Source organism: Natator depressus, chromosome 3, assembly GCF_965152275.1.
Source record: "Natator depressus isolate rNatDep1 chromosome 3, rNatDep2.hap1, whole genome shotgun sequence".
NCBI classification, from domain to species: Eukaryota; Metazoa; Chordata; order Testudines; family Cheloniidae; genus Natator; species Natator depressus.
Window position 1 is genome coordinate 86108338 of NC_134236.1, and position 23850 is coordinate 86132187.

The 23850-nt window shown below is 41.1% G+C and overlaps 1 protein-coding gene across 1 annotated transcript in view; it reads left to right on the top strand.

The window, feature by feature from the left end:
- The first annotated feature begins 252 nt into the window (after positions 1 to 252).
- Positions 253 to 23850, top strand: part of LOC141984830 (monocarboxylate transporter 10-like) — a 53698-nt gene continuing 30100 nt past the window's right edge. The window contains exon 1 of the mRNA XM_074948246.1: positions 253 to 584. Within this exon, the coding sequence (XP_074804347.1) occupies positions 378 to 584 (207 nt within the window). The 5' untranslated portion in view covers positions 253 to 377. The remainder of the gene's footprint in view (positions 585 to 23850) is intronic.

Below are 23850 nucleotides of genomic sequence, written 5' to 3' on the forward strand. Positions count from 1 at the left end.
TAAGTATAAATTATATTAATATTTTATTCTGCAATCACATATGTGGAAGATTAACTCTTTTATATGTAACTGTTGAATATGAGCATTCACAGGGTTGTATGTAACATACTAATGCAATTTTCAAACTTTTTTTCTTTTGATATAGCACCATTGAACCTCTGTATTTCACCTATGGAATCTTATTTGCCTGTGGTTGTTCATTTGCATACCAGCCATCCTTGGTCATTCTGGGGCACTATTTCAAGAAGCGCCTTGGACTAGTGAATGGCATTGTCACTGCCGGCAGCAGCTTGTTCACTGTGTCACTGCCTTTTCTTTTGAGAGTGTTGATTGATTCAGTTGGCCTGTACAACACTTTAAGGGTTCTGTGCATCCTTATGTTTGTTCTTTTCCTGGCTGGCTTCAGTTACAAACCCCTCATTTCCAGTGCAAGTGACAAAGAGGGTGGAAAGAAGGGCATGTTGAGATTTCCTTCTGCAAAGAAGATTTTCAGTTTCTCCATTTTCAAGGTTACGGGTTATCGAATCTGGGCTTTTGGAATCCCCGCTGCACTTTTTGGATACTTTGTGCCTTATGTTCACTTGGTAAGTGCTATGTTTAGTTTTTTTAAAAAATCTATTCCCTTTATATTCTGGACTAAGAAAACCACTGGTAATAGGAATATCTAACACCAGAGTTGTACTGTGGAGGATCACGTGGCTTGCGTTCTAATGTCTGCAATTAGGAGACATTCTAGCTGTCAGCCAGAACCTTTGCACTCTCTTAGTCTGGAGCCAATTTAATTTTTAGTTCCTCATTTTCTCCCCTGAAGTTGTATAGAGGGGAAAAAGGAAAAATATTATAACTGTACAAGAAAGCCTCCACGTAGTATTCTGTTTCACTTCAAATGAATGTTGTACTATTGACTGAACAAAATTGTTTGATTTTTAGGCCCTGAATAGTAAACATTGCCAATTTACACTGTATATTTATCAATCATTTGAGTGAGGATAGTGAGTGGATGCAGCATATTAGAGTTCAGAGCAGTACTGAGAATATACTTTAGAATATACAAATATTATGCTTTGGACTTATTGGATACTTTATGAAAAAACACTCCTGCAGATAACAAAATAGGGAGATTTTGACCAAGATTGTAATGAAAGAATTAAAATATATTGCAGAAAAAAAGTTGATTTCTAGTCCATCCTTAATTTCCCATTTTGATTGATATGTCAGTAATATTATTAACTAGAGCTGTGCCAAAAATTTGCACTGCTAGTAAATCAATGTTTTAATAATAAATTATTCACTGGTTTTGTTAGAAGCAAAATATTTGGGCTATATCTTGCCTTTCCCTTTGAAATTTCATAATAATAAGTACGAAAAAGGAGATCTTGAATTTTGTATAATGCCAGTAGTAACATTCCCATTCCCATTTTCATGGGTTTATACCTGCCAAGGTTGGTTCTCCTTAGGATAGTTCCTGTCTCTACAATAACTAATAGGACCTGGAGCTATGGTGCCATAGAAGCTGTCAATCATCTACATCTTGTGCATGTACTTCCGTTACTTTGTCTCCACAGCAGAAAAAAATACTACTCCCTCACCACCTTCTCCGCCTACAAAGTTCTTACTCTAATGATATTTGGTGCAACTTGGAGGCACCTTACATGAACTTCATCCAACTGGCCAAGTATCCCATTTCTTAGGAAGCTACTCAAAAATAACTCACTAACCGGGGCTGTCAAGCCTGAAGTGATGGACTTGCAAAGCAAAGGACTTAGGCCTGCTCTACACTTAAAAATTAGATTCACCTAGCTGACAGGCTCAGGGCTGTGAAAAAATTCTAACCCCTAGTGGAGACGTGGGTTGGTCGATGAAATTTCTGTTGACATAGCTACCGCCTCTCAAAGAGATGGATTAACTACACATTGGAAGAACCCTTCTGTCGATGTAGGAACCATATGCATTACAGCAGCATAGGTTCAGTGCTGTAGATATGCCACTGTAGCATCTGTAGTGTAGGCGTATCCTTAAAAGAAAAGAAGCTGAAGGGATGAATTGTTTATTCCATTCCACAGCCTCTTCAGCAAACTCACACTAAGAATGTTTGATAAAGAGCAGCCACTACTAGGGTTGCCATCTATTATGGAAAAAATCAGGATTACTTCAGTTTTCATTAATTTGTCTGGCATAAGTCAGTAACTTGATGCAAAAACAGTTTTATTTTTAAAAAATGCCTATATGCAACACAGTGGGTGACAAATTATGATGTCATGATGTTGTATCGTTTTTTGGCAATGAATGCATCAAATACATGAAAAGATTCTGCATGAAAGATGTCACTGCTGGTATTAAATTAATGCAGGGGTCGGCAACCTGTGGTACGCATGCCAAAGGCGGCACACGAGCTGATTTTTAGTGGGATTCTGCTGCCAGCCAGGGCCCTGAACTGAGCGGGGCCAGCGGCCAGGACCCTGGCTGGCAGGGGCCGGCGGACGGAGCCCCAGACTGGCAGCCGGCTGAGCTGATCAGCCCGCTGCCAGTCTGGGGTTCCGTCTGCCACCCACGCTGCTGGTCTGGGGTTCCGGCCGCTGGCACCGCTCAGTCCGCTGCCAGTCTGGGGTTCCGTAGGGGGGCAATGATTTGAATTTTTGATTGACCAAAAATTGTGACTTGTTTTTGGTTATTTTGTTATAATTGTATTATTAGTGGTCTTACTGTGTGAAATACAGTCTACTATTCTTATGTAGACTGTATTTCTTCAAAATAGTGAGTAAATCCTTTTTTAAACAAATCCCCATGTAGTGTAATTGCAGACTAGATACCACGTGAAGTAGAAATAGTGAGCACTGGACTTCTGTTTGCTTTAAGTTCTCCAGCTGCTCCAGTAAATGACAAAGCTCAAGAGGCGAGCAAAATAAATAATAATAATAATAATAATAAAAAAAAAATCTAATTTGATGCCTTCCTTGTATGTGTGAGGAACTAACAATAACTAAACAAATGAAAATCACTAAACATACCTTTAACCTTCAGAATTCTGAAAGACAAATCTAATATACCTTCCATCACTAAGGTAAATTCGGTTATGCAAAATACAGGCAAAAATTATGACAATCTTTTAACTAGCCAAAAGTACTGCTGCACATAAGAGAGTCTCAGCTCTGTTAGAATGCTTGTAAATGGGTGCTGCTTGGGTCCAAGATTTGATTAAACCCACAAGTAGAGTTGCGGGAAAAAAATACAGCTTACTGATTTAAAATAGTTTATTCTGTTTATTATGCGCTTTCATATATACAGATGCTCTGCTTTTGCAATATGGTCTCTTCTGTATCATATAGGGGTAATTTATGGCTCAAATTGAGGGATAGGGATCCAGAATATAAAAGCAACTTGTGATCTATGCTGCTTTTAATGGCATTATACTTTCTGATGATGCCTTGAAAAGAGTTATGTAAAGTTAGGTATGAAATGTAATATTTAGAAAATGATCTTGAAATGGCAATATCAAGGGTTTCCTCCCAGGAGATATCCTAAAACCTAGTATTTTGATCTTTTGTACAAATATCTAGAAGCATAACCTACCTTAATTTAACATCTCAGTAATATTAAAATGCTATGAATTTCAATAGGATTGGTTCAGTCTACCACATGTTGGGGAGGGATAGCTCAGTGGTTTGAGCATTGGCCTGCTAAACCCAGGGTTGTGAGTTCAATCCTTGAGAGGGCCATTTAGGGATCTGGGGTAAAAATTGGGGATTGGTCCTGCTTTGAGCAGGGGGTTGGACTAGATGACCTCCTGAGGTCCCTTCCAACCCTGAGATTCTATGTGGGGGGAAGCGTCTCCATTTCTGAGGAATTTACATTATCACAATAACTGACAAATGACCCAGAGAAAAAAACCAAGGATTCTTTTAGTAGAGTTTTCATAAAATCCTCAATTTGTTGTACTCTGCTTTGCCTGCAAGGAAAATCAGTCCTAAACAGCATCTAACACTTGGAAACATTCCTTCCATTCCAGTGCAAAACAAATTCTTTCTTTTTTTACTTCACAGTTTGTTACTGAAAGAAATGGGGAAGTCTTCTGTCTGTTTTACACTTTTCTCCTTTAAACATCTGTATCTTAAATTATTATTTATATTACAGTAGCACCCAGAGGCTCCAATGGGGATCAGGGCCCCATTTGTAGTAGGTGCTTTGCAAAGACACAGTCCCATCCCTGTAGAATTTACAATCTAAGGCAAGATGTGACCAGTGAATCACAAACAATAGGAGGAAAGGGAAGGGAGGAGTATAGCATATATAACTGCGACTTATTACTATATAGGTATTTTTATAAATCTTATCAATGTAATATCTGTTTGCCTACATGCAGAATTTGATGGTTCTGAAGTAAACACTTCAATTGATGATCACTAGCATTTCAGAAAACCTGGCATTCAAACGCCATAATAGATTAATCTCTGGTTCTAGTCATGTCAGAAGCAAAGAAAGTCAGGAGAAAGCAAGCCAGCAATAAATATACTGTAATGGTAAAATATTAATGTTTTGTGAACAAGCAGTGCTACACCCATTGTCAAAGCAGTGTAATACATATGCTTTCAGGACTAGTAAACTTTTTTAAACCTTGGTCTTGGATCATTGATCAGAAAGCAGAGTGTTTTAATACCTGAAAGAGCACCCATGTGTGAAAGATTTATTTTATGATAATTATTTTACATATAAGCCTAAAGGACTCCTCCATCCCCAGTAGCAGAAGCTCTTTTGACCAAATCCAAATGTTGTAATATCACAAGATACACACTGCATCTTCTGATCCCCCTGAAGTTAAATGGATGGTCAATTTATGAATATCTGTCTGTTTAAATAATCCCTGATAAACACTCATCAGTTTAAAATATGTGCTAGTAAGAATGATAGGAAAAATGATTTGCAGATTGAATTTTTCAGTTACAGCTCGGGGGGGGGGCAGTGCGGGCAGTAGCACACGACCTGGCACTCGGGCTGGGGCTGGGGGTGGTGGGGCTGGCAGGCTCCTTATCTGGCTCTGTCCCTCCCCGGAAGTGGTGACATCCCTGTCCCTCAGCTCCTAGGCAGCGATGTGGCCAGGCAGCTCTGCGCGCTGCCTCTACCCTGAGAAACGGAGCCAATAGGAACTGAGGGGGCAGCCCCTGCGGGTGGGGGAATTGTGCAGAGACTGCTGGCCATGCTGCGCCTCCGCCTAGGAGCAGAGGGAGGGGGATGTTGCTGCTTCAGGGGAGTCCCCCAAGGTAAGCACCGCCCAGAGCCCCCACCCCCTCCCATGCCCCAACCACCAGCCCTGAGCCCCCCACCCAAACTCCTGCTGGGGAAGGGGGGGCACAGTGGCCTGAGACTGCCCCGTTAATGGCTGGTGCAGGGGCTGCCTGAGCTGTTCAGTCAGCCCCCGGGCCAGGCGCACCGGCTGCTACAGAAGTCATGGAGGTCACAGAAAATCTGTGATTTCCGTGACCTCCATGACAAACTCGCAGCCTTAATTATTACTAGGGATAGGAACTTAAAAATGCTTTGGGGAATGGTTATAGTAACAGAAACCCCCTCTTGCAGCCGTAAACTGAGAGGCATAGAGCCCTGTGGATATCCCGCACACTCAACAGCCTGGGGGGAGGGGGGAAAAGAGTAGTTAAGCAGCAGCGAATCCCACACACTCTGGCAACCAAGAGATGCTAGTAGGAAATAGAAGAAATGCTCCATCTCCCTTCCAGCATCCAGATAGAGGTGGGGAGGGTGGCTTCAAATTATCTGACAACCTCTAGCCTGAGGTTGATACAAAAAATGGGAAGTTCATAAGCAGGGTGCAGGGCTAACACCCTGAAACAAATCTCAGCATCTTCCCTTTTCCCAACAGTTGGAGGGATATGGAGGCTGGCTTCTTACCTTGATGTTGCCCCCGAATAGGGTCTCCATCCCAGCTTCACCCCATGTTTTGTATCCATCTGTGGCTAGTAGGGTTAGTCCTTTGGTTATTGAGTATCAGTAAAATTTCCTAGCCCTTTGTTTGGGTGCATGCATTGTCATGTTGGTAGTTGGGCAAGCGAGGTAGAGATGATGGGATAAATTAGAAATGAGAAGTATGTTACTGAGATAAGTGTTGGGGGAGAAATGGAAAAAGGAGAGAAAAATCTATGTTAGGAGATAGAGAATGCAGTGTAGGGAAGAGGAAAGAGGAGGAGTAGAGAAGACTGCAGGAAAATCTGTGTTGCTGTCTAATACAGGACGAAAAACAAGTGAAGTAAAGACAGGCAAAGCAGTTCTTACAAAGGCAAGGGATGGATTAAGTAGGGCTGGTCAAACAGTACTGCATAATTATCTGATGAAACTCACTGGTATTTGTTGGGTAGTTTATTTGATAGTTTGTTGTGGTTATTATAAAATTATAAATGATAAAATATAAAATTATATTCAGAAAATGCATCACATTAATGCTAGTAGAATTTGTCAAATACATTTAATTAATAGTTTACAAGCCCTTATATTTAAACTCTTATATTGTCAACCAACTTACTATTTAAAGTTACAATTAAATACAGTGCACAGCTGTTTTACGTCTTTAAATTAAATGGGACATGGCTTTAGGATGAGGTGTGGTGACAAAAGTCCAAATGTAAGTATAAAAGAGGGGTAGAAGTTGAGGTGGAGAGGAATAATAAATTTTAATAGGGTCATAGAAGCAACAAGAGGGAGAACAGTGTGGAATCTGCTCAAGATCTTTTACTCTCTATTCACAAATGCAAAGAGTATGGGGAATAAACAGGAATAACTGGAATTCTTAGTACACAAGCAAAATTATGACTTAATTGGCACCACAGAGGCTTGGTGGGATAAATATTATGGCTGGAATGTTGATATAGAGGAGTACACCTTGTTCAGGAAGGACAGACAGAGGAAAAGAGAGAAGGTGTTGCGTTGTACTAGAATGTATGAACTTGTTCCAAGGTTCAGAAGGAGCTGAGAGAAAGGCCAGTTGCATGTCTCTGAGTGAAAATAAAAGGGGGAAAAATCTGGGGCAACATCATGTTAGATGTCTAGTAGAGACCACCAAATCAGGAAGAGGAAAGCAGAAAAATAGGAAAAATATTCAAATATTCTAGGAAAAATAACAAATATTTGAAACACAAGACCTAGAAGACTTTAACTACCAAAATATCTGTTGGAAAAATAATCCAGCAAAACACAGAAAGTTCAGTATGTTCATGGAAAGTGTTGGGGGGGTGGGGGGGGGGGAGAGAACAACAACTTCTTTCAGAAGGTGGATGAAGAAACCAGGAGGGCAGCCATTTTAACTTGATTCTGACTAAGAGAGAAATTGGTAGCAAACTGAATGAGAAGGCAACTTGGGTGAAAATGATCCTGAAATCTTCAAGCTTCATGATTCTAAGGAAAGGAAGGAATGAGAACAGTAGAATAAGGACAATGGACTTCAACAAACTTAGACAACTAGTAGGTAAGGTTACATGGGAAGAAAATCTAAGGGATAAAGGAGTTCAGGAGAGCTGTCAGTTTCTCAGAGACAATATTTAAGCACAGCTATTCTTCCCATCTTTCCTGACACAGAGGAAAGATAGGAAGAATAGCAAGAAACCAATATGGCTCCATCAGGAGCTCTTTCATTACCTGAAAATCAAAAAGGAATCCTACAAAAAGTGGCAACATGGAAAAACTGCTAAAGATGAGTACAAAAGAATAGCACAAGCATGTAGGGAAAAAATCAGAAAGGCTAAAGTGTGAAATCAGTTACTCTTAGCAAGGGACATAAAAGGTAATAAGAAGAGGTTCGATAAATACATTAGGAGCAAAAGAAAGACTAAGTAAAGTGTAGGTCCACTGCTTAATGGGGAAGGAGAGTGAATAACAGACAAAACCAAGAAGGTTGATGTATTCAATGTCTATTTTGCTTCAGTTTTCACTAAAAAGGTTAATTGTGACTAGATACTTAACACAAATAATATTAACAGGGAGAAGGAATGCAAGCCAGAATAGGAAAAGAACAGGCTGAAGAATATTTAGATAAGTTAGATGTATTCAAGTCAGCAGGCTCTGATGAAATTCACCCTAGGTACTTAAGGAACTAGCTGAAGCAATCTTGGAAACATTAGCAGTTATCTTTGAGAACTCTTGTCATGAGTTTATTATGATATTTTCTGACTGGCTTACACAACTGTATCAAGATGTGAGCCGTTTGGAGTCAGATTCCTAAGTAATGATAGCCTAACACTTGTTCCTTAGGATTACTGTCTGGAAATCAAAAAACATGTTTCAGGGTTAATATCAAATCCTCAGATGTCAGGTCAAAAATGTTTAAAACTCTGGGTCACCTGCAAAAGACACAACCCCATGGACATTACCAATAAGAATTTTCCATACTAAGGATCTTCAAAATAATATCCCATAGTGTAGTGAATTATATGATGTGGAAGGTTTAAACTACTCTTGTAACTTTTTGCATACATACTTCTATAAGAAGTTTAAAGCTCTTTCTTGTGAAAAGGTAGCTCATACAAGCAGGATCTTCCCCAGTTATTTTAAAAAGGGGAGGAAAAAAAGCTTTGATCCCCACAGCAAGTGCTCATTTATGGAGAGCAAGGAGCAGGGAGAGTAAAGAATAAATTTTAGAAACTTCATCTGATTTGAAAGCAAGCTTGAAACATACATACAAATCCAAAAAATATGATTAATAGAGAAGGGAGAAGAAATATAAATTTCTACGGAACACAGGACAATAGAGGACTGTGCTCATTTCAGACTTGGCAGGCTCTTTGAGAGGGAGCAGTTCCCTTCTAAGTCTCAAGATGGTTCCTGAATAGTAATTGATGATGAGCTTGCTTTCCATAGTGATTAGACCTAATATGAGGGCAGCAACATTTCAAATAGCTGCATTTATTTATTTGTATTACCACAGTGCCTAGGACCCTAAATATGGACCAGGACCCCATTGTGCTAGGTGCTGAGCCAACAAAACAAAAAGTTGATCTCTCCCTGCCCGAAGAGCTTATAATCCAACTATAAGGCAAGAGACAGCAGATGGATCCAGATAGATGAGAGAGTAGAAGGAACTAATGAGACGATCAGCATGATTACTGATGCACTGATACCATAGCATTGTATGCATTGTTTAGTCTGCTGTCTTCAGGAAGATACTGGAATCATTTACCTCATTGCATGGGCTATTTAATCAATTATTTTCCTCTTCTGCTCAAGCATTTTCAACAACAACAATTGGATCCTATGTCAGAGACCTAGTTTAATTTCTTAATAATCTTTAACATCTGGCTCCAAAACAACAGGACAGGAAGGCACTTTGACAGATTGGATTGAGATTACATTTCCTATAGATCAGGCCTTCTGTCTTCCACTTCATTTCCAGCAATATTACCCTCAACATGATGCTGGGGTTTTGGTTTAGTGCTGGCTTTTGAGTACCACAGACCCCACACTACTTCATACAATCCTAAAGCGTAAACTGAAGGTGCCTATGCATAACCTGTTAGAGGTGATGAGATCATAGAACAAGATGATATAGCTGGCTGTAGCCTTTCTAATTGCTGCTCTGTTGGCCAGACTGATCTTAAGAATCAGAGAAACCATTCTGATAGTTCTTTGTAACCCAGATTGTCATGAATGTGTCTCCCAAACTTGTCTCAGAATTTACCTCCTCTTTTTTGAATTAGGCTTGCCTTCTCCTTCATATGTATTCTAAATTTCATCATCTCAAAGAAATCTTAAATTACATAAGAAGAGAAAGTGGTTTAAGAACTGAACATTTGAAAACAGAAATAAGAGCCTTAAAACATCAATTGCTAGATGGGCAAAACTATGGACTAAAGGAAACTTATTTAAAATGGCAGTCTCTGTGGAAATATATTTGAGAATACACTAATAGATCAGTGTTGGAGAGCACCATATGAACAGTATAAGTTTTGCCCTCTATTACTAGACATAATGCAGATGCTTTCTTTGGTCAAAGAGGTCAGTTAAGATTCAGATTTTTCTATTTTACTTTTCTCTACCTTTGATATCATACAGCTTGCTTATCCATATCCCTAACGTAATTGCTAAATAGGTTAAGATACTGTACAAGCATACAAGAAAGAGTAGTATCTTGTTTGTATATCCACCAAACGTGAGGATACTGCCTTCTGTTTGTTATATAATTGTTACTATTATTAATAACGTCAATTTTTTTTTTAAATTATATGCTTTGAAAATTATACTGGAATACAGGCTTGAGACTTGGACAAATGACAGCTGGTAGTGGTGCCAAAGCTCTTGAGCTTCTTCTGTTGTCATAGATGGCCAGCAATAACCCTAATGTAGCCTCCAGACTGCTAGTTGTACAAGCCCCAAGAAAACAAATCTTACAGGTAAAATCACTTGCTTAGCAAAGTGAATTGCTGTATATCTGTTTTTTTCTTCTTCTACATTTTCGTCAGAAAGGAGGATCCAGGGTGTGAAGCTAGCAATAAGAAACAAAACAGAAGGTTATTGCAGAATAGACAATAATAGACTTAGCCATGTCTTTAAAAGTTTATCAGAAAGATTCTAGGTATGGAATTAAGTCTACTAGCCAAAGACTGCTATGGCCAGGTAAGGGAGCCTATCTGTAGTCTATGGTAAGAAGTCTAATCCCTACCCCAGCTACTAAACTTAAATAAGTGAAAGGCAGGTGATGTGCTAGCTAGCATTTCTACCAAAGTTTCTGTCCCTGCTCAGGAATTCATGTCTTATATCAGCCTGTTGTTGGGAGAGCTGGTGAATTTGAAACAGACACAGGTACCTGTTATTGAAAAGAAGGAGATTTTTCTTTCTCCACCTCACTTCTATCCAGATCAAATATACAAATGGATTTTTCAAGCCCTAGATATCATTTTTACAGGGCTGGGGTACTAATATCAATTCTTTTTAAACGTTATCATGCACTTTAAGATTATTTCAAGCTATTTTATAGGGAATTGATCGTTCAAGGATTACTATTGGAATAAATAAACCTTTAATCCTCTAGGTTCTCATTTCAAACACAGCCTAAATCAATAGTGACTGAAAGCAGTTTCTCATCTAATGACTGTTCAGAACCCAATGGGAAATTCATTTAGCTGTCCAATTTTCAGCAGCCAATTGTCCACATCAGAAAAGCCCTACACTTAGCACTAATTGATTTTCCTTATTGGCATACTTTGCATAGACCAAGGACTGATTAAGCATGGAAACTGAACTATTCTCACCTGTGGAAATGGCAGAGGGGAGATGTGTTTAATCCCTGTGACATTTCTTTGTGGTATACTACTACTATTGATAAATAAAAGATTTTGTTCTCCAAGTCTGCCAGTCCATCACTAAAATTCTCATCTCTCTTCCTCCCCAAAACAGCAGGTAGGAGCAGCTCCCCACCCGGTGTTATCCTTGTGGTCTCTTTTTAACAATAATTTGTAATCTTACTTTAGTTAAAATGTGGGGTAATAGCAGTGAAAGCAGATATGTAGCATTCTACATTGTCTATAAAATGCTGCTGTTAGTTTTTAGTTGTTGGTATAGTCATATGAAATAACATATTGCTTTGAATTGATGCTGCAGCTGGACTTTTTGAGGTAGCACCAAGATGAAGCCACTGTTAATTATTAAAAATAGTCCTGATAGACAGAGCTTCCCACTCATGTATTGCAACTCTCTCTGTCCAGCTGTTTCAAATAAATTTAGAGGTGCTGTTTAGAATTCTTCTAGGGAAACGTTTCTGACCTCAATGATAGTATTACATGTGGTAGATGTTTCTGTGAAGGTGTGTGGCCCATTATAGTAGCAACCACACCATAGTGTCAGCCTGTGCTCAGAGCAACCATCAGGCAATGCAGAGAGCATAGGGTAGATTCACAATAATTAAGGCTATGATTTAGTCATGTATTTTTAGTAAAAGTCATGGACAGGTCACAGGCAATAAACAAAAATTCATGGCTGTCCTATGACTTATACTATAAATACCCCCAACTAAATGTGGGGGCCACTGCTGCAGGGAGGGAAAGCCAGGGGGCCACTGCTGGGGGGGACAACAGGGCCAGCTGCTGCTCCGGCTTCCCCGGAACCGCTGCCGGGGGAGGGGGCGTGGCTGCTCTGGCTGCCCTGGGACCGCTGCTTGGGCGGTCCCTGAGGCCAGCTACATGGGGCCGCCTGAGCAGTGGCTGGTGTGGCTGGCTGCAGGAGCTGCTCCAGCAGCGGTCAGTGTGGCTGTCCCTGGGGCCACCTGAGTAGCTGGCTCCAGAGCCAGCTGCTTGGGTGGCCCTGGGGTCAGCCACAGTGGCCACTGGAGAAGTCACAGAGGTCATGGAAAGTCACAGAATCCATGACTTCTGCAACCTCTGTGACAGATACGGAGCCCTAACGATAATGCCATCTTTACACTGCTGTTAAAATACTTCATTGTCTATAGTGCTCTCACAGGTTCCAACTTTTTACTTAAAATATTGACATGCGTTGCTAGAAGCTTTTAGAGTACCTCTGTAGATACCCATTATTTTCAAGTGAAGTTGCAGGTTCAGTTTAACATTGGCTGTTAATAAATGCTTTTAGTTCCTAATGACTGTCTCTCCCGTCTAGTACAACAAAGTGTTTAACACTTTTCAGTTCATGTCTTGAATGCAGGCTGGGTAATTTCTGAGAGAGTTCAACTGCAAATACTGCATACTTAAAATAATGCTTAAAGCATTTTTCAAAATGCCATTATATTAATACTTTCAAAAATATTTGTTTCCATTTTACAGAAGGTGAAACTGAAGTAGAGTTTGTGACTTGTATTGCACACTTGGTTTGTAAAAATGTCTGGTAAATAGTGCCATTAAACTATACCTTCCTAGTTCAGTTAACTTTGTTCTACAAGAGCTCAGAATTTTATTCTTTAAATTTATTTCAGAGAAAACGTTACTCTTAACTTTTCATTTCTGTTAGAAAAAAGCTATACTCAGTGTTTAAATGCAGCTGCAGAATTGCCTTACACAAATCAATCTTCTCCATGTTTTCCAGAAAATAGCTGGTGTCTGTCAAAAAGTTGTTTGACTCCACACCACTGCTACTTTTTAAAGAAAAAGGAAAATTGTAAAATAACCCCCCAAAGAACAACTTTCAGTATTCCTTTACCACTGCTTTGCTGCTCAAATATTAATCCCACTGTGTAAGACTTTTTGTCAACCAAAAATGTTACTTCACAAATGTACTTTAAAACAAATCCAGAAGCTATATACATTTTTGGGTAAATCAGATATCCTTTCTCTAATGGATTCAGTGGCTTGTCTAGATTATTTCTGCCTTTTAAAAATACTGAATAAACCCATAGTCTCTGTCATCCTGTTCATTCCTTTGACTCCTGTTCAAGGAGTTGTGCGTTTTTTTGTTGTTTTTCTTGTTGTTTTTTACTTTTTCTGCGTCATTCATTTTCTTGGTACCCCCCCACTTCTTTTCTTTGAGAGGCTGCAACCAGCCTTTTTTCTAGGAAGTACAATATGAAGATGCATTTCAAATGGTGTTAAGTACTCCTAGGTGATTGTATGTTAAACTGCTATATCTTCATATTGTAGGTAATTTGAAAAAGTTAAAACCACTCAGGTTTTTCCACAAGCATGGTTGTCAAATATAAGTGCTATTCTCTCTTTCTTTCTCATCTGCTTTATCTACCACATTTCAGTCGCACAGAAAGTTCTGACAAGGGCTCTAGTGTTGTACAGTTCCAATATGGTTATATGGATATTTCTAATGGACCAGATCTTCAACGGCTCCTATGCTTTACTTGCTTTTCTAATCTTTGATTTATCTCCCTTCAGATTTCAACATCTGCTCCAATTTGATTGCCCAGGTTAGTGAAATTTACCCCCTTTGTCCAGTTCTGTAAATATCCTGCACAACTTACTCCTGCCCCAGTATTCATCAGTGTTGACCTGGCAATGTTTGTTCTTGGTTAGTTTGGCTACTTTTCTTTTGAAAGTCACACATTCTCTGTATTTTATTAAGGTGGAGAAGAAAAACCAAAGGAAGAAAATTCAGTTCCTACAAAATATTTCCTCTATATTAGTAATTTTGATGAAAGTATAGTTAAACTATAGTCTCTGTACAAGTAACAGAAGGGAAGAAAAGTCACAAATGAAAAAAGTATAAAACTCAAAGGTAAATCCAATGATTGGATAATACAAAAGTGGAAGTAAACAAAAGTCAGTTGAAAGAAGTAACCATTTATTTTAGGTTGTGGATGTACCCAGGTGTATAAAATAAGCAGATGTCTAAGGATAAGAGTAAATTCATCTTCATCAGGAGTACAGGATCAACAAGTCAGAAGGTGTCAGTTCTGTTAATTATCAACCATTTCACTGCTGTGGAACCAGACATACTGAAGTTAATGTATTGTAATTTCATTTATTAAGGTTTCTCTGACCACATACTTTTTAAAAATGTTTTGATAATATGAGCCACTGATAGAAGATTGATGAGCAAGCGGTGTATACAATTTCAAGACCTGGAACTAAAGTGTAAAAGTGTGTGCTCTTATTTTTCACAAAATACTATACAAAAAGTGGCAAAGAGTCCTGTGGCACCTTATAGATTAACAGATGTATCGGAGCATAAGCTTTTGTGGGTGAATACCCACTTCGTCGGATGCATGTAGTGGAAATTTCCAGAGGCAGGTATAAATAAGCAAGCAAGAATCAGGCTAGGGATAACGAGGTTAGTTCAATCAGGGAGGATGAGGCCCTCTTCTAGCAGTTGAGTTGTGAACACCAAGGGAGGAGAAACTGCTTTTGTAGTTGGCTAGCCGTTCACAGTCTTTGTTTAATCCTGAGCTGATGGCGTCAAATTTGCAAATGAACTGAAGCTCAGCAGTTTCTCTTTGAAGTCCTGAAGTTTTTTTGCTGCAGAATGGCTACCTTTAAATCTCTATTGTGTGTCCAGGGAGGTTGAAGTGTTCTCCTACAGGTTTTTGTATATTGCCATTCCTAATATCTGATTTGTGTCCATTCATTTATCCTTTTACGTAGGGACTGTCCAGTTTGGCCAATGTACATAGCAGAGGGGCATTGCTGGCACATGGTGGCTTAGATTACGTTGGTGGACATGCAGGTGAATGAACTGGTGATGGTGTGGCTGATCTGGTTAGGTCCTGTGATAGTGTCGCTTGTGTAGATATATGGGCAGAGTTGGCACTGAGGTTTGTTGCATGGGTTGGTTCCTGAGTTAGAGTTACTATGGTGCGGTGTGTAGTTGCTGCTGAGAATATGCTTCAGGTTGGTGGGTTGTCCGTGGGCGAGGACTGGCCTGCCTCCCAAGGCCTGTGAAAGTGCGGGATCGTTGTCCAGGATGGGTTGTAGATCACTGATGATGCGTTGGAGCAGTTTTAGCTAAGGACTGTATGTGATGGCCAGTGGAGTTCTGTTGGTTTCTTTCTTGGGCTTGTCTTGCAGCAGGAGGCTTCTGGGTACGCGTTTGGCTCTGTTGATCTGTTTCCTTACTTCCTCGTGTGGGTATTGTAGTTTTGAGAATGCTTGGTGAAGATCTTGTAGCTGTTGGTCTCTGTGTGAGGGGTTGGAGCAAATGCGGTTGTACCTCAGCGCTTGGCTGTAGACAATGGATCATGTGGTGTGTCCGGGATGGAAGTTGTAGGCATGAAGGTAGGCATAGTGGTTGGTGGGTTTTTGGTATAGGGTGGTGTTAACGTGACCGTCACTTATTTGCACCGTGGTGTCTAGGAAGTGGACCTCCCATGTAGATTGGTCCAGGCTGAGGTTGATGGTGGGGTGGAAGCTATTGAAATTGTGGTGGAATTCTTCCAGGGTTTCCTTCCCATGGGTCCAGATGAAGAAGGATGTCATCGATGTAGCGTAGGTAGAGAAGGGGCGTGAGTGAATGAGAGCTGAGGAAGCGTTGTTCCAGGTCAGCCATAAAAATGTTGGCATATTGTGGGGCCATGCCAGTGCCCATAGCTGTGCCACTGGTCTGGAGGTATATATTGTCACCAAATTTGAAATAATTGTGCATGAGGATAAAGTCACAGAGCTCGGGAGCCAGTTATGCTGTGGCATCATCAGGGATACTGTTCCTGACAGCTTGTATTCCATCTGTGTGTGGGATGTTTGTGTAGAAAGCCTCTACATCCATGGTGGCTAGGATGGTGTTTTCTGGAAGATCACCAATGCATTGTAGTTTTTTCAGGAAATCAGTAGTGTCACTGACAAAAAGTATCAGCTCTAATTTAGGATTTTGGATGCTTAATATGAACAATTTTCACATCTTTAATAAACAAAACAGAGAGAGAGAGAGAGAGAGAAATAGCCCATGTGGAAGTTGGCAAAATAAGATTTTATGAAAAAGCTGATATTTGCATTTTCTTATACTTTTTTGGTCTTATGATGTGTGAATGCAAAGTATTACATTTTTTAAAAGATTTTTCCTTCCCTTATTTCCACCTCACGAGACTTTGAAAACTGGAAAGCACAGCTGACTTGTCTTCTTTTATCTTCATACATAATTAGATTATTGTCATTGCCAAAATTGAGCTTAGATCATTATTGACTTCGGGCTTGTTTCTGGTGCTTATCAAGGTTTTTTGGGCACAGCCTTTTACAGGAATAAGGAACAAAAATGATACTATTGTGGTGGACATTTGTGCTGATTTCAGTTTAGTGTGATAATTCATGTGGAAAACTAAGTAGTAGCATATTAAGTAATGATGGAGAAATTTCTAAAGGTTCAGAGATTTGATTTTGTTCTGAAAAGCACACAGTTTGCTTCTCCAAACGATATAAATCTCTTGAGTTATGTAACATTAGTCTTGAAATCTCATAAGAACAAGATTCCCTGTAATATCTTTCTACTTCTGATTGGGTCAGAAATCTCACAAGAACATCCTTTTCACCAGTATATGGCACTTTGGTTCTGGTTCCAGTGGGAGCTTGAAAGTGCAGAGCTGTGTGGAAATTAAAAATATAATAGGAGATGAAAAGGGAGGTGGTTAAGATTTGGTTCAAGGTCTGGGTCAGTTTTTATTTTATTTTAGTCAAATAGGTTTGCCCATCTGTTGTGGGTTCCACTCACTGCTGTGGTGCCTCCTCCTGTCTGGTCTGGTGATTAGCTCTTTCCAGGTCCAACATCCCCTTTCTGCCACTCATCCAGCCACCTCTCTCTTGCTCGCACTCTCTCTCTCTGCAACTCAGGGTGCTCTTTTTGTGGCTTATCCTTCTGGCCAGGTCACTAAAGTCCTCCCCTTCCGGGGTATCACAGTCTCTCCATACACACTATCTCCAGCAGTCTTCCCATCTGGACTCCAGACTGTGCCGCTTCCCCCAGTGGCTGGTAGGGAAATCCGGGCCCACCCTCTTCTATGGGTTCCACCCCAGGTACCCTACAACCAGCGGCTAGGGTCTACACTATCTCACACCTTGCTGCTCTTTCTCTGGAGTGCCTCCTATGTTGCCTCTAACAGGCTCCTTCTCCACTCTTCTCTGAAAATGCTCTTCCCTCTGGGCCAAGTTCCCTTCTCTCCCTAGCCTCAGAGAGAATAACTCCAGACCTCCCTCCAGCCCCTTTCTGCTGCCAGCTTCCTGGCTTTATACTAGCCTAGCCTGTTCCTTCTCAGCTGGCTCCCATCATCATTCAGGAGATTATTTATGCTACGTGATTCCCCTCAGCCTCATTAACCCTTTCAAAGCTACTGTGGTGTGAACACCTCATCACACTATCTATGATTTGTCTGTCTTAGGTACTCATATGGCCCTTATTACATAGTATCAGACCACCTCACAATCTTTAATGTAGCCTCACTACACTCTTGTGAGTTGGAGAAGTACTGTTATTCTCATTTTACAGACAGGGAACTGAGGCTCAGAGAGACTAAGTGACTTGCTCAGGGTTGCACAGGAAGTGTATGGTGGAGCAGGGGCCTGAACCCAGACCTCTGAAGTCTGAAGCTAGTGCCCTAAGCATTGGACCATCGTTCTTCTCCTTGAACGGCTATACAAGTGTAACAATAAATTGATCAGATTGATTAGGAAAGTGCAGACTCATTCCACAAATATAGGTGGTAGAAAGTCTTCAAAATTCCTCTTACAAAAAAGGAATGTACAACATAAAACCAAAGATTAAAAATGTAGAGCATAAACTTCAGAAATTACTGCAAGCAATGAAATATTACAAATGGACAGGATTACATGTTTTGGATGAACCTTGTTTGCAAACAACCTATGGGCTTGTCAACACAAATATGTAGTTTGCAGCAAGCTGGGGTGTGAATCTGCCTTATACCAGCCTGCCATACTGACTGACTGACTGTGTAGATCCTGTTGAAATGCAGTAACAGTTCCTTAATGTGTTTTGATGTAGTCCCATTTCAAAATGGAATAAATCAAAGCACACTAACGTAGTGTTATTGCACATCAGCATGGACACTTAGTGTGCAACTGACTAGTGTGGGATAGATTTACACCCCATCTTACAGTGAACTAAAGCCTTGTGTAGACAAGCCCTAAGTAACTAAATTCTCATAAAAGGAGGAGGATGTAGAACTGTCAGATATGAATACCCAAAAGAGTGCTCAGCAAAATAAAGCACACAACAGAAGAAAAGCTGTGAGGTTGGTTTCATACTGAAGAGGGAAGAATCTGTGGGAATTAGAGGAAATAACAGTGCACCATTTTCCTGGCCTAGAAGCAATGCAGGAAAATGAATCGAACCCTAAACTAGTGCCAAGTTAACTTCTTTTATCAAGCTAGTTGTCTGCCATTATGTTCACCTACATAGAAAAGATTAATTGTGGTTACAAAAGAGATAAATGTGATCTCTGGCATAACACAGGCCATGTAATTTCACACAGCAATTCCTGTATCAAACCCAATAACTTTCGATTCTTCTTTGAGTGGTGGTCCCTATGTGTATTCCACATGTGGGTGTGCATGCGTGCCATGCACTCAAGTCCAGAAGTGTTTCTTACCAGTTTCCATTGACCCGCATGTGCATAGTGTGTCTCCTCTTGCTCGCAGCTGAGGGTATAATAGGTAGTGCGAGTTGATAACTCTCCAGTTCTCTTTTGCTGCTGCATGGCCTGAGTCAGAACCCTCTGTTCCTTCATGCTCTTAGTTTTTCCTGAGAGTGAGTGACTTCTGCTTCAATCTATATTGTTGTATATAGTCTTCTCTAGTGTTAGCTAGCTAAGTTAGTATAGTTTCCTTTCCCTGTGTGGGGGCCTGTATCTTCCCCCTTTGCCCCAGGGCCTATGCCCCACATCCCAGGTTTTAAAAACTGTCTCTTACCTGTGCTCATTCTCTGTGAATGACAAGCACCAACAGTGCCTCTACAGGGTTGGCAAGGCACACATCATGGCTCACTGCTCCATCGGCAAGTCCTTTCTGCTCCGCACCCAGGATGCCTGCAAACACTGCCTCATGGAAGAAGCTACATGGAGAAAGCCATGAGACCAAGGACAAACTCTGATCCAGGCCTGGGAGACTCCCTCTACAGCACCGTGCATGCCCCGATGGTACCAAGGACAAGTCCCAGTATGAGAATAAAAAACACCTCGTGGGCATAAGAGCAGGTCCCTACAGCGGACTGCTCCCAAATGTAGCATTTCCTCCCTGAGGCAGCATTCTTTCTCTCAGTGGTACTGGTTTGATCCTGTAAGGACCTACTGACAGCTAAGTCCATGGAAGCACCAGATTTGATGGTAGTGACCCCCTCACACTCCAAGACAGACTAAGACGTATACCTCTTTGGAGGAAATCTTTGCCCTGCCATACCAACAATCTCCTCTGCTTTCGGGTCCAGTCCTTCTGAGGGGCATTTCAACACCAGAGGAGGAATCCACCTTGAGGAGAAAGAGCTACTCCCCTTCTCCATCCATGAGTTGGAGTCTCCATCCACCGGCATTAACAGTACTACCTATGGAACGAGATCCGACCTTTTCCTCGGCTGAATCAGATGTCCAGGACATACCATCACAGTCACAATGGGAGGTTAGTTGGACTGGATTTCTAGACTGTCTTAGACCTGTCCTCTGCCTAAACAGGATTATCATCTGTGGAACCACTGGAGTGCCCCTCTCCACAACCAGTTTTCATCATACTGGTACTATTGGGGCCCACGGGATCCCTATGTATGGCACCCTGGATCTGTGTGAGAGTCTCACCAGCCCTCTTTGCCTAGATAACAGCAAACAGCTCTGCCAGAGTATGCGGAGGAGGAAGACATTTAGCTGGATCCTTCGGTACCGACAGTATCTACAGGCTTATCATCCTCGTGATGAGGCAAGCACCCCATCTTCTCCATCCCCACCTGCTGACCACAGGCAATGCCAAGAACTCTTGCGGAGGCTGGCAACTAAATTCCAGATCCTGCTTGAGGAGGTCCATGATAATGCAACATAAGCTTCTGGACATCCTTCAGCCCAACACATCCCTACCCTCAAAAGGACTGAGACACGATACCTTGTGCTTGTGAAAAGTGCTGAAGTTTTGTTCACACACCCTGCCCCCAAATCCCTAGTAGTACAAGCAGCCAATAAAACATCCAGCAACAACTCCATAAGACCACAGCTGCAGACAAGTGTTCTAAACACCTTAACCTGCTGGCGAGGAAATTATTCTCATCCACTATGCTCCAGTTTAGAATAATAAATTAGTCCTGTTAGCTAAGTATTATTTTCTGAACTAGTCCAAGTTCTTGGAGTTTAAAGATAAAATTCCTTAGAAGGTTAGGGCTCAATTCCAAGATCTTATGAAAAGGGTATACTTGTGGCCAAAACTTTGCTCCAAGCTGCAGTGGACACAGCCAACGCCATATGTCAAGCAATAGCAACCACCATAGTAATGCAATATGAATTGTGGCTTTGCTCTTCAGGGGTCCCCAGAGAGGTTCAGAACACTATAGAGGATTTGCCCTTTGACAAGACTGATTCTTTTAATGAGAATACAGATGAATCTTTGCATTCATTAAAAGACTCTAGGACAACTTTTCACTTCCTGGGCCATTATACCCTGGGCCCAAAAGAGGAAATATCACAGACAGGTGTACAAATGAAGGCCTCTCCCACAGCCTTTCTTCCACCAACAACCATACAAACCACTGTGCAAGCATCAGAAGTTTCAAAGACCGAGGTATGCAGCCTTGTCCACCTCAACATCTACCAGCCAACCTCATTCACCACTCAATGGTTACTTTTGACAGGATGCACAAGAGTTGCAAACCATCACTGATGCATTCCCAACTGCTTTCTGAATCTTTGGTGGCTGCCTGCTATATTTCCTCCACAAATGGATGGCTGTAACAATGGACAAGTAGGTATCATCCTCTTCGGCTACACTGTCGAGTTTCTTTACCCAGCTCCCCACAAACCCCTTTCCTAGCTCCTCTTCAAGGACCACTCTTGCAAGGAGATCCTCTGTCAGGAGTTGGACTCTCCCCTCCAATGAGGGGCTGTAGAGTGAATGCCATATCAGCATCAAGGGAAAGAGTTCTACTCCCAATATTTCATAGTTTCCCAAGAAAAAGGGAGATGGGAGCTTTTTAAAGTCAGCTAAATATTTTTATTCTCAAATTAAAATTCTGCATGGTTACATTGGAATCAATAATTCCCTCCATGGAAAAAGACACATGGTTCGTTGCTCTCAACATTGAAGTTGCTTACTTTCATGTCCCACAGAATGTTCCTGACCTTTCTGGTAGGCCAGGAACACTACATGCTCAGAGTCCTCCCATTCGGTCTTGCAGCATCACCACAGGCCTTCATAAAGGAGGTGTCAGTGGTGGCAGCACATTTGAGATGAAACGTTGTCTTGCTGTATCTGGATGCCTGTCTCCTAACAGGCAAATCCAGCCATTGGGAATCTTATCTGCCTCACCTTCTGGCATCTTTGAGAATCTCTACATAAACATGGAGAAGGCTACTTTGACTCCCATGCAGACCATAGACTTTATAGGAGTAACCCTAGACTCAACCTCAGCAAGGGCCTACCTCCCTAGAACAGATTCCAGGCTAGGAACAGCCTGATAAGACAAGTCCTCTGCAGACCTCAAACTACAGTCAAGATCTGTCTTTTCCTGCTAGGCCACATCCTCTCTTACTTAATGCTGTTCACCAGGTTTCACCTCCTGTGACTGAGGTCCTAAGGGGGCCACACTGAGTTTACTCAATTAGGGCAAACTGCAAAGATGGGGCAGACAATCCCCAAAACTGGTGGTTATTTCTAATAATTAGATTCACCAATCCAGCAACAAAACAGCTTCTACAATACCTTACTGGTTACCCAGAAGCCAAAAATACAGCTCCCTTAAAGCAACTCAGTCTTGGGCTCCCACTCAGGCAGCCAAGTTAAATATGATGAGGATTACTGAAAATCTTGTTCATCACATATAAAGCTCTACCAGTCCCAAAGAATCAGAAACATTACCCACCAGGGCAATGAATATTTCAGATCTTACCCAAATACACTCTTACAGCCAATTCTTATTAATTATTAAACTAAATATATTGATTAAAAGAACATTATACATACAGACATTAATAAAATTCTTAGGTCAGTTTTATAGTAGATGAGCTTTAGAATTGCAAAAAGTTCTTTCAGAATTAGGTTATAATCCAAAATCCAATATCAGGGTGATCCAGGCTGGAGCTGGAGACCTCATTCTTGCTACTCAAACTTCCCCTATGAAGCTTAAACAGATCTAAGAGAACAGAATCAGGGCCCTAGAATTCTTGTATAGATCTCTAGCAGGCTATTGACAGCCTCTTGACCGCAGATATTCCTTGGGTGAACAATAGGTGATCATTGTGGCTTTGAAGTAAGACCTTCTATTTCCTAAGCACCACTGGTAATTAGCTGCATAGATTAGCATAAGGCAACTGCCTATCTCCTTCCATTTACAGGTAATTTACTACATACTTCAAAGAGAAATAAAGACGATGATATTATTGTGATGGGTTTGGTCACAGAGACCCCCTTGGGACTGTCACCTGATGTGCTGGAATTACCTCTGAGCCAATTTTCCACTGCCAGCCTGGGGCTCCAGAACCCTGCCTTGTTGAGCCAGACACACTAGTCTCCTGCAACACAGACCCAGGTCTGGTCCACGCCCTTAAAGCTGCAGACTTTAACCAAAAACTGCTCAGCAAGTTACCTATCTCCAGCACCCAGACACCCAGATCCTAATGGGATCCAAACCCCAAATAAATCTGTTTTACTTTATATAAAGCATATACAGGGTAAACTCATAAATTGTTCGCCCTCTGTAACACTGATGGAGAGAGATGCACAGCTGTTTGCTCCCCCAGGTATTAATCACTTACTCTGGGTTTACTAATAAACCAAAGTGATTTTATTTAGTATAAAAGTAGGATTTAAGTGGTTTCAAGTAATAACAGTCAGAACAAAGTAAGTTACCAAGCAAAATAAAAAAACACATGCAAGTCTAAGCCTAATACATTAAGAAACTGAATACAGGTAAATCTCACCCTCAGAGATGTTCCAATAAGCTTCTTTCACAGACTAGATGACTCCTTAGTCTGGGCCCAATCCTTTCCCCGGTACAGTTCTTGTTAGTTCCAGCTCAGGTGGTAACTAGGGATTTCTCATGACTGGCAGCCTCCTTTGTTGTGTTCCATCCTCTTTTATAGCTTTGGCCCAACGCGGGAATCTTTTGTTTCTCTGGGTCCCTCCCCGCCCCTCCTTCTAAATGGAAAAGCACCAGATTTAAGATGGATTCCAGTACCAGGTGACATGGTCACATGTCATGTGAGACCCCCAGCCTCCATTCTTTCTGTCCTGATTCACACGAACACAGAAAGGCTTGCAAGTAAACAGAGCCTTGTTTTAG